The following is an 11,805-nucleotide window of genomic DNA, read 5'->3' as shown; positions in this document are numbered from 1 at the left end:
AAGATTGTACACATTATATTTAAAAAAAAACCTAATATCTTATTTAAAGTTTTTTTCCTGATAGAATTTCTTTTGAAACTAATATCTTGTGTTTAAAGTTTTTTCCTGATAAGAATTTTCTTTGAAACAATATACTTAAAAGAGAGATATTTTTTGTTTTAAAAAAGCCACAAAAGTGGCTTTATTTAAAAACAAGACCAGTGTTAAAAAAGGTATGCTTACCATCTTATAGGGTTTGAATTTCATTGACCTTCAAGTACTGAAGAACTTTTTATGCTTTGAAATACAAAACAAGTTGCAAAATAGAGCCATCTTTAAGAATAATGTAGAGCTTAAACGTTTGTTAAGGTTTTTCTACTTCACAAAAATAATAAAATTTTTAAAGGTATTTAAGGTTGGATAATAAGGTTTATGTTTAAGGTGTTGTGATGGCTTGGAGAGTAAAAGTAGTTTCTATTAACCTTGGGCAACAGGGTAGTTTATGAGGTGTTACACTGAGGACAGGGTTGTGTGTGCACGCACCCCTCTGTGTGTACAGCACACCTCTGTATGTGTGCATATACAATCTAAATTTATAAAACTGAAATTGATTTAATTTATATAGTTATTTAGATGAATACAAATCATTTATTTACATGTGTGTGTATTTATATTTTTATATATACGTATATATGTATGTATCTGCATGTGTTACTGTACCTGTGAGCGTGTGCATTATTTGTTATCTCGGGAAGGTTTCCTATACGACCTCATCATCATTTCAAAGTCCAATAAGGGAAGTAGATTACACTAGTGTTGCATGTACTAGATTGCCAAGTATCATCATCATAACTTTTCCTTCACTTCTCCATTGAAGTGCAGAAAAGTTGCAGTTTGATGCATTCTTGATGAACATGATAGCTATGCTATTTGTAGATTAGCTGGTGGAATGACCTATTTACAAATTTGCAAGAAGAGCCATGGATGACCCAAGCAAATCTCAGGTAGGCATGTTATTCAAATGCTCCCAGGAGTTGTACTTGATCCAATCGAAGGCGATAGGACCAAGCAATGGCTGAGGAATTCCAAAAGAGTCCACTAGGGCCAAAGCATGTGGTCGAACAACTGCACATAACCGTGTTATCTCGTTTTGTATGGCTTGTGCTTGCTGGCTTGTTATGTATCCATACCTGTCCAAAGCCAAGAGAAACCACCAAGAACACACGAGAGAAAATGAGATCAAAAACCAGAGAGCCAGGCTATATGCACAGAAAACCTTAGAAATGCCCACCTCAGGAACACTGGATTTTCATCAACGGTACTCAGCACATACAGCGTCCTAAGAAGTTCCAGTAAAGACTGCACAATGAGTTGGAGTGTTACATTCTGTACTCATTGTCAAAGAAAATTTTACATGAGTTTAAGGGTGTTGAGCAGACCTTTATTGAGCCTTGGGACTGCCTTTCCTCTACATCAATATAGGTCTCAAGCACGGATCTTTCCGAAAAAGCATGCCCCAAATCCTCTGCACGATGATAGCTCTACGCACCAGCAAAGTGCAAATCAAGAAGGCACTATTTAGAACATAGTCTCACATAAGGTTTAGGGGAATCTGCCAATGAAGTGAGAGCTCAAGTAATAAAGGAGTTTGTCTAGGACCAGGAGGTCCTGGGCTCAAAACCCCACAAGGTGCTTCCTTGGTGGCATCACCCATTGGCGGATAAAAAAGCGCCTCCAAACAGTGAAAAACAATAACTACAGGAGGATCTTGGGCCTAAGGCCAGTCAGAAAAAAAAAAAAAAAAAAAGTTAGGAGGGATAGAATGTGATATCTAAATACATACAGTTAACAGTACATCTGACATAGAGGCCTTGGCAGAGAATTCTGCTGCTAAACGAAGTAGCAAGTCTCGCTCACGTAATCGGAACAAAGCAAGCTGAGAAAAAAATACCCTCTAGTAGTGAGCTCAAGATTACAATGATGAGCTGTAAATTTGATTTCAGCAACTTACGCCTTTCATAAATTCAAGACAATCTGACTTCTTAAAATAATAGAGAGAGAAAGCCTTACTTGGAAATTTTTGCTTTGTAAAACCAAGCTGTCAGGTGAAGTTTGGATAGGAGGGAAAGTGCCATTCATATGTTTCAAGCCAAGAGCTTCCATTGGTTTCCTTCTCTTCTTAGCAGCAAAGTACTCTCCAAGCAAAGCCTTGCTCACCTTCATGAATATTGAATTAATATTTCTTGACCATTGAAAAGAAGCTAACCTATACCACTTCACTATTTACATGAGAAAATATAGCCCTATTTACATGTGCCCACAGATGAGGACCCTCCCTAAAGCCCACTTGCCCGCCCTGCATGTTGCCATCGCCTTTTTCTAATTCTGCTCCCTTGTGCTTGAGTGGCATTGATGTGAGCTCATTAGATATTCAGAGTTTGGATTGCTCAAGTATTTCAAGCCTAGGTAAAGGTCACAATGGAATGAGAGAGAGAGAGAGAGAGAGAGAGAGAGAGAGAGAGAAGCATCTAATATATTTGACTTATGTTAAATGTTCTCTCTTCGGTACCTTTTAAAAGTTGGGATCGCTTAAGTATTTTAAGCCTAGGTAAAGACCACAATGGCATGAGAGAGAGAGAGAGAGAGACAGAGAGAAGCGTCTTATGTATTTAAAGACGCTTCTCTCTCTCTCTCTCTCTCTCATGCCATTGTGATCTTTGCCATTGAGCGAGCGCGCGAGAGAGAGAGAGAGAGAGAGAGAGAGAGAGATTGTATGAAATAAATACAGATGAATATTTAACACCCCTACTAGAAGTCAAATATGTAAGAAGCTAGCCTAACCTCTAGTAGTCATATTACAAAAACCCTTGAAAGTTATGCATATGTCAGTTAAACACACATACCTGCAGCAGAAGAACATTGTATGCATATGTCAGTTAAAACATAAATACCTGCTGCATAAGAACATTGTTATCACCCTCAAAAGTCAGCTGCACATCATACTCTGCCTTGAGCTGACCTATCCGATTTTCTGTTTTCAGACCTTGGCCTCCACAAGCCTCACGGCACTCCTGTAGAAAAAATCTTTTATGCCTTTTTCCTCACACTCATGTTTATGCAACCACTCATTAAGAAATTAAAACACAAGGCTGAGGGGGAAAAAAGGTGACCTGTAATGTTCTTATGTTGTGCCATGATAGCATCGCCTTATAACCACTCGAAAGCACATGTATAGTCTTTGCGTCCGCGGACGTCCGATTCACATACAAATTCTTCAATTGAATTGCAGCAAAACTTAAGGCATACCTATACAGTATCATCACACACAGTAAAGGACGCAAGAACATCTACTGCTGAATTATGTTATGATCTTAAACCAGTCATTAGCATTTTTTTGTTTCCCAAGGAGCAATCCATATAATGGTAGAAAGGAAAGTAAATGATAATAACTGATTACAGCCTTTGACGGAGGCAAAAAAAGTTAAAAAAAAAACTGCAATGGTGGGGGGGGAGGCTCCCTTTGTGGGTGGCCACACTAGGAAGAGACTACGTAACGGACAGAGAAAGGGTACAGGGGGTGGAGCCACACAGAGGGCCCAAAATTCTATTTGAATTCGAACCTCCAGTCAAGAAGGGACTGGAGCTCTCAATGCACCACAACTCTGACAAGTAGCCGTTTTCCATGGTGGCCAACGGCGAGTGATCAACCATAGAAACAGTGTTACCTTGCGGCTAGGTAAGATGTCATGTCCTGCGTCAACCAGCGAGATACTCTGTGGGGGTGTGGCAACGCTGATGAACTCAGTAATCAAGGAGAACTGCGGATCATGCGGAGAGGTTTCGCCAAAACACATCTCCTCAGATCACTGCAGCCAAGCAAGTGTTCTCGGTAAGAATACACTGCAACTGCAATGGGAAATGGATCTATATGCGAAGTAGGTCCATTGGAGCCGACCATCCAAACTCTCTATACTGGAGCATAAGCATCCTCCTCTGTAGCTTCTTGGGTGAATTGCTAGCAGCCCCCCCACCATATCAAGGAGGCCAGAAAGGGTAAGCCCATGAGACAGGGTCGAAGCACTTTTTGTAAAGTCTTTTCCTTTTGTAAGGGAGTACAATGGGCCAAGGAGGCCACACAGCCCCTTGCAATTTTACTGATTAAGTAATCAGTCAACATGATTACACCAGACATAGCATTGAGTAATCAGTCAACATGATTACACCAGACATAGCATTGGGTCCCATAAACCACTAAAAGGCTCCCACCTTATGCAGATCTTAAAGTTGACCTGAAGATATCTCCTTCCTTGCTTAGCTGAGCACCTGAGTGTGTATCCAGGCTGAACAAGAGACAAGAACTTGCTGATTCAAACGGGCCTGTTTTGAATAGAGTGTCTTCTGAGTGGAGATTCCGTTTTGCAGGTCTGCAGCAGAACACCCATGCCCTTGCTTATCTGATGCCAAAGTGGAGTGTTGGATGCCTGAGTGATGCTCTACTTGACCTGACCTTGGTTGGAGATCAGATGTCTTAACAAGAAGGAGGGGCCTATTTATAGGGCACAATCTGCTTCCTTGACCTGCCGAAAGTTGTTCAGAATTGTCCACATGGGCTGCCCGGCTGCCTAGCTGAGGCATCTTGCCTGCTGGCTGCATATCTATATGTCCAGTGCACAGCACTTGGCCTTAAAAGCTGCCAAGTCATCTGTACAAACGTCAATTTCCCCTGTATTACAGAACTAGGTGGGGTTTGTGCACGTAGACTACTTGGCCCACCCTTACGGCAACTAGCAACTCATCCCTGGACAAGGGCTCACAATATGCATAGTTCACATCTCTAACCCAGAACTTGCACTATCTGGCACTGTTATGTCACCATGACATTGCTAGTCTTATGGATACCAGACCTTGGGATTTCTTAGAATTAACCTGCCACACATGCAGACAAAGACACAATGCAAAACATTCCCCTGGACTTGATCCCTCAGTCACCATTCCGGTCACTTTACTCAAGAAGTACCAAAGCTTTCATACCACTAATGGCAGTACCAAAAGGTTACCCATCATGTCTCATGATGTCTTATCAAGATTTGTTACCCATCATGTCTTATGATGTCTTATCAAGTTAAGGACAAGAAAAACTGTACATTGGTTGTCTACGAGCACACCAAGCAAACAAAGCCTTATAAAGACTACACCAAACACATGAACAATTTTGACCCTATCTGATTTGACCTGCAGTGTAAGGTACAAAAGGCTTACGTTTTGGCTAGCAAAGGGATTAGACGATGCTGATGGCTGGGATAATCAAGAAGTAAAACTTCCGGGCCGGTGGGACTGAGAGAAAAGGCCCGTCTTGTAAGAGCATAACGGATAGCTGTAGCCAATCCAATCTGCCAACAAACCAAAAAAGAGATTCTTATGATTGCAAGTGCACTTGATGAATACATTTTTTGTTTTAAAAAATTGAGCCAACATGTACCTTAGCATTGTACACAGCGGTCGTTGCAATTGTAACACGGCCAGACGTAAGAGGGGCCATAAACGCACCAAATCTCTGCAATTTGCAGCACAAACAATACTCTTAAACACTTAATAGGGTATGATCTCCACAGAAAACCCATTACAGTTCACTATGACATGTCATGACTATCATATGCTCACTGACCATCTTAAATACAAAAAAATTTTGCATAATCAATCTAGAAAACTTTACAAAAACTGTAAAGGCAAGCATGTACTTGATCTGGGTCTTTTATTTGACTAATATATTCTCCACTTTCAGAAACATCAGCAACCGAATTGAGCAGATTTTCACGAGGCACACGCATGTGGTCAAACCTGATACCACATTCGAGAATGTCATTGGAAATGCCCGCAAATATACAAGCAGGGCATAACAAAGCAAGAAAAATGGGGGGATTAAGAGTCAAATAGGACCAGATTCTTCCATTGTCTACCCCATTAAGGCCTATCTTATGTCCACAATCTGCTATCCGAGCTCCCGGACACACCCGACCCCTATCATCTCTTATCTGCACGATAAATGCATGGACACCCTCCTTTTTCCCACCAATATGTAGCTGTGAAAAGACTACTGCATGGGTTGCATCCTGAAATCGATAGCAAAGTAAGTTGGAATTCACAACTCATGTATGTGCAAAGGCAGCTCTATTGTATACCTGAAAAACAAATACTTACATTTGCAGCTCCACCAATCCAGTATTTTTGAGCAGACTCACATGGGGTATTTATGACAAATTCTTGTTTGAACAGGTCATATACTGTAACCGTCTCTATGCCACGAACCTATCCATGACAAAGAAAGATGTTGAGCTGCATCAACAGACAAACAATCTCTCTCTCTCTCTCTCTCTCTCACACACACACACACCCCAAAAAAAAACAAGATTCGCAGGTGTCAAGAGTTTGGGATAATTCTCACATTGCTGCCATGTCCAAGCTCAGTCATGGCAAAACATCCTTTGACAGTGTAATCCTCAGTAGCTTGCAACCATTTTCGATGATGCCGATCTGTCCCAAGATGCTGAATGGCACCCCCCCTAAGCCCCAAAGGTCTGCGAGTCAGCATGAAGTAGCCACAAGGGGCGTGGAAAATCGGATAGATTTTTTTTTTTTTTGTAATCTGTTTTAAGACTTAAGAGTGTAGTTAAAAAGGTGGTTTGCACAACCTGGGTTCCTTTTGTGATTAGGTCTTCCGATATTGTCACAACTATTTAATGATTTAAAATATTTAATTTCCGAACACACGCACATTGCATCATGCATGTATGTTTTGGAAAACATGTAAACACACACACACACACACACACACACACACACGAATGCATGTATTTATGCATGCATGCATGCATGCATGTTTGTATGTATGTACGCAAAATACACATGCATATGTGCACATGCTCATACATATGCATGCATACCTACAAGCATTGTGGGACACGACCTTCCAAGATCATTGATGATCTAATCTTCTTTACGATACAATCTTCCCTATATACCAGGCACAGCCTTGCTTTGCAAAATCAGAAAAACAAAAAAAAAAAAACAAACAAACAAACAAACAAAGAAACAGTAAAATGCTTACCACAAGTGAAAATGGACACCGAGCTTGATTCCCAAAGAGTGGTCGAAAATTCCAAAGCACTCGTGGACAGCAGCTCTAGCTAAGGCGGATTGAGGGTCATTGGTGGTAAGCCAGCCTTTGAAGACCCCTTTACCTAGCAGAAAGCGGATCCGGTCCATGGTTTTCTCCCGTTGGGCCTCCATCGGCTGGTTGTAATCGACGCCCACAAAGAAATCCCCCCCGATCTGCTTCAAAATGAAGAGATCACTGCTGCTCATCAATTGGAACACGGCATCACGCTCTTCGATGTTGTGGCCGTCTAGAAGCTTCCGCAAGGAGAGGAGGTCGAAGGAGGGAGGGTCTGCGAAACAAGTGAGAATTTAAGCTGTAGAAAATGTGTGTGTGTGTGTGTGTGTGTGTGTGTGTGTGTGTGTGTGTGTGAGAGAGAGAGAGAGAGAGAGAGAGAGAGAGAGAGATTTGTCTTACCTGAACTGGACTCTGCAGTGCTGTACCCTAGACAGGAAAGGGCATGAACGGGTACACAGCTGCTTGTTTCTGTTGTTATGGGCGGTGAAAGATGCTTGAGCAGTACCGCAGTTCTCCTTGTCGCACTTGCTTCCATCTCCCTGTGATCCAACTCAGTGTAATGGCGATCGTCGTTGTGGGGGGGAAGAGAGAGAGAGAGAGAGAGAGAGATTCCTTCAAACAGACAAACGACTTTTCCTCGAAGTAGGACTCACAACCAGCTTGAATTTTGCCTTGATTTTCTCTTAGATTTTATCCACAAATACCCTTACGATGAGAATTGTGATCATCTATGACGAAGTCAATCATCATACCATACAAGGGGTGATTATCCCTCATACTACGGTAGAGGAAGGTGCCCTTAAATCCACATCAAGGAAATCTCAAGGTTTTTGGAGTAGGGGATAATTAGATGGAGAGAAGCTAAAACAACAGTGTTTATTTGCACTAGGGGATGTTAACTAATTCGTTTGTAATGCCATTCCCAACAAACACCACCCATCCATTCACACAAGGATTTTAAGCATTTGGCCCACAAGTGCGAAATTCTTAAATTTTGAGCTTTGGATAGAAATCATTCATTATACAAATTGATCTCTCCTTGTTAACACATTTGAAAACATCAAGAGGGTGCAACTTATGGGATGTGTTGTGCACGCAAAGTGATAACGTCAATTTTCATATGCCTCTACTTCAACATCCAAACCACGAGGGTGTCTCCCATGCCCATCAAGAACTCATAGTAGGTACACTTTGGACTTGAAGTGCTAAAGCCACATAGCAACTATCTGAGCTTTTGCATTGGCATGTTTGGGCGCCCACTCCTCACACTTTCCCAAGTGATACTGCATTACCATTGCCCTTTGAGGCAATGCATAATAATTGTGTTTGCCCCTAGAATTCGATCTCAATCCATACACTACTCTATAGCCTCCATGAGCGAGTACCTTCATTCCTCTCTTTTTGGAATTAGTTGTGCACATGTCTCTCATCATCTACATATTGGAGTTGTGCACCAATGTTCTACGTGGCTTCTAAGCTGCCATGGAAAGTAGCAATCATGTCCAGCTTCTTAAGTGGTTGAGTGCAGTGGACATGTAGAATGTAAGATTAAGATGCAACTTACAAAATATGTCCCTCCAGCCCTTGCTCAAGATTAAGATTAAGATGCAACTTAACTTACAAAATATGAACCTCCAGCTCCTGTTCAATATGACCTATTTGTGTTGGAAGGGGCTCATCAAATAAATATCATAATAAGCTAGTTTCACTCATGAATAGAAGAGAATAAACTTGACTCATTGATTGTGTATTATGTATAGTGTATGTGTATGTATATGTGTACGTGATTGTGTGTTATTATGTATAGTGTATGTGATTGTATAGTGTAGTTTCACTCATGAATAGAAGAGCATAAACTTGATTCATTGATTGTGTATTATATATAGTGTATGTGTGTGTGTATGTGTATGAGATTGTGTATTGTGTGTGTGTATGTGTATGAGATTGTGTATGTGTATAAGATTGTGTATTGTGTGTGTGATTGTGTATTATGTGTATGTGTAAAAGATTGTGTATTGTGTGTATGATTGTGTATTATGTGTAGTGGATGTGTGTGTGTGTGTGTGTGTGTGTGTGTGTGTGTGTGTGTGTGTGTGTGTGTGTGTATGTGACAGTGTATGTGTATGTGTATGTGATAGTGTATGTGTATGTATATGTATGTGATAGTGTATGTGTATGTATATGTATATGACTTAGGCTTGCTTACCCCAAAGAGTAATATTAAAAGTCTTTACCTTTAGACTAACCATAATTGTTCATATCCTCTATCCATTATTGTAATCACCATGTATGAACCTTAGTCTACAAAAACCATAACTATCCAATCCTCCATCCATTATTATAATCACCATGCATAATGGATGGTGAGACCAAATGTGGCCAAATTGTTAGGAGATGGCTTTTGGACAAGGGCTGACCTCAATGCTTCTAAGAAGAAGGAGAAACCAAAGGCAAAGTGTTTCTACTGCACAAGCTTGATTATGTTATCAAATTATGTAGATTAAAGGGAAGCAGATGAGAAGAGCAACACTTTGAAGCCTTTGAAGATTAGAGGACAATACTGAAGCAAATAAGAAGAGCAGCATTTTGAAGCCTTTGAAGATAGTGTTGAAGCAGAGTTGGAGCTATTTGTGGAAATCAAAGAAATATATGCAAAGGTAGAACATTCCCCATGGATCATCAAGCATGGAGCATCCCAACATATGACTAGTCAAAAGGATTGCTATAGCTTCCTCAAGCCCATGGGGAATTCCATCCTTCGAGAACTATGCTAAATTCCCAACCATGGAAAAGGATACCATTTCTTTTATTTATAGCAGTGGTGGTACTAAGAAGTTGTTAATGTCCTAGACATCAAGAGAAATCTGATGTTATAGCTGATCGTGACTTGAAGGTTGTCTTTGATAAGGCTAGTGTATAGTCATCACAGATCCCAACGAGAATGCTAAATGCCCAACCTTGAAAAAGGTACCTTTTTTTGTTTCTAGCAATGGTGATACTAAGAAGTTGGTGATGTTCTTTATGTACTAGAAATCAATGTGAATCTAAGCTAGGGTTTGCATCTTAGTAGCTATGGTGGGTTGAATATGAGAGCCATGGCTGGCTATGTGTGCTATAGTGGGAGAGAGACTAAAATAATGGAAAAAAATAAAGACCAATAGATACACGACTCTATAAGGATTTGGATTGATAATTAGAAGCTTGAGTACAATGCCTTTTTGTAGGCTTACGCCTTATCCTTTGACCAAGTCACATACTAGACCAAGTAAGGAAACTTCCTACACACTTGCACACTTGCATGATATCTAATCCTAAGAGGTTGTTCTCACACAAACACACACTAGTACATATTATTACACTCACACCAAGGAATGTTCACACATTATGGCTACACGCTACCCTTTGACTTTGAAACTCGTACAATGATAAATAGCAGAAAAACATGTGTTGTCTCCAATATCCCCCCTACAATAGATATTCTAATGCCTAGGGATTAATACAATGCTAGATACACAGATGTTCTATCAAGTGATACATATCTGGATACAATAGAGATCTAATTCCCATAGGTTTGATACAAATCCTGGTTGGAGGTTGCTTGTCAAATGTCAGGCTAAGAGTAGCCTAAAAAGCCCAATCTGAGTCAACCATAAGATTGGCCTCTTCTGGTGAGGCCTCCACTTCATCATCTTCTTTTTTACTATCTTCAACAATTAAAGCTTTGGTCTTTTGCTTCAAAAAACAGTTCTCTTCCTTATTATGATTCTTTTTACCACAGAATCCACATCCATTATTAGTTTTATTGGTAAAGCCCTTGGAGAAATTCCTAGTGTTGATGTATCCCTTTTGCTTCTCCTTCATAAAATAATCCCCCCCCTGATTGTAGTTGGAGTTGGAATTTCTTTGCTTGATCTTTCTTTCCTCCCCTAAGAGAGAAACTTCAATATCCACCAATTTTGATGTTGGTAGATTTGTAAGAGTGGTAACAATATTACCATACTATTCATCTGGAAGACTTTTGAGTAATATTGTAATTGTGATGTCGTTGTCTATAGTAGCTTTGATACTTGCCAATTGTGTTAGCATGCTTTTCATTGAGTTCAAATGCAAGGAGAGAGAGTCCCCTAGTTTCATTTTTAGCTCAAAAAACTTTATTGGCAAAAGCTAAACTTGGGGCACTTTCCTTGTGCACCAAACATAGTTTCAAGATGTACCCAAGCCTTCATGTGATGTATCACACCCCCATCAATATGGTGGATGAATGAATCACTTAATCCCAAGGCTATAGCAAGGGCCTTCTCGTCTTTCACTAGCCAAGTAACTTCTCCTTCCCGAGTTGTTATCTTTTTCTCTTTTTCGTTTGCCACATTCCATATTCCTTGTCATAAGGGTGAATTTGACCTTTGTCTGCCAGGTGTGGAAGCCTTTGGAAAGACCTTTATCTCCCTACGATGCAATACAGACAAGTAGAGGTAATGCCTAGCTCCAATGGAATGCAAGCACTCCTTCGCGCTAGGGACTCAACCCGGTTAGGTGCACGAAAGCTTATCCTCTAAAGGAGAGATGCCTATGGCTACCATCACATGACACTAGATTAAGCACACACACAAGCTCAACTTGCCCTCATTCCTACACACAGATTCATTCACAAATAC

The 11,805-nt window shown here is 40.5% G+C and overlaps 1 protein-coding gene across 1 annotated transcript; it reads right to left on the bottom strand.

Annotated features, from left to right (window-relative positions):
• Positions 1-735: 735 nt before the first annotated feature.
• On the bottom strand, positions 736-7,857 carry LOC147627506 (acyl-coenzyme A oxidase 3, peroxisomal-like). Its single transcript, XM_086814419.1, has 15 exons — positions 7,550-7,857; positions 7,085-7,424; positions 6,422-6,539; positions 6,178-6,285; positions 5,917-6,089; positions 5,718-5,817; positions 5,459-5,533; positions 5,239-5,369; positions 3,150-3,285; positions 2,931-3,050; positions 2,050-2,196; positions 1,823-1,915; positions 1,419-1,520; positions 1,271-1,338; positions 736-1,169 (listed from the first exon to the last, which is right to left on the bottom strand). Exons 1-15 carry the CDS (start codon positions 7,683-7,685, stop codon positions 980-982), a joined length of 2,037 nt encoding a protein of 678 aa, XP_086670545.1. The 5' UTR covers positions 7,686-7,857; the 3' UTR covers positions 736-979.
• Positions 7,858-11,805: the final 3,948 nt, after the last annotated feature.

This window comes from Cibotium barometz, chromosome 20 (assembly GCF_041138505.1).
Source record: "Cibotium barometz isolate CiBa-2024 chromosome 20, ASM4113850v1, whole genome shotgun sequence".
Taxonomy (NCBI): Eukaryota; Viridiplantae; Streptophyta; class Polypodiopsida; order Cyatheales; family Cibotiaceae; genus Cibotium; species Cibotium barometz.
Note: the sequence above shows the minus strand (reverse complement) of the source record. Positions and strands in the feature narration are given on the sequence as shown.

What these genes read in the sequence shown, in the direction of transcription:
- LOC147627506 (XM_086814419.1), bottom strand. Translation starts at nt 7,685, where the DNA reads ATGGAAGCAAGTGCGACAAGGAGAACTGCGGTACTGCTCAAGCATCTT. An exon ending in CACTGCAGAGTCCAGTTCAG is followed by an intron (nt 7,425 to 7,549) that starts GTAAGACAAATC and finishes CTTGTTTCGCAG; the next exon opens with ACCCTCCCTCCTTCGACCTC. An exon ending in CCGCTGTGTACAATGCTAAG is followed by an intron (nt 5,370 to 5,458) that starts GTACATGTTGGC and finishes GTTTGTTGGCAG; the next exon opens with ATTGGATTGGCTACAGCTAT.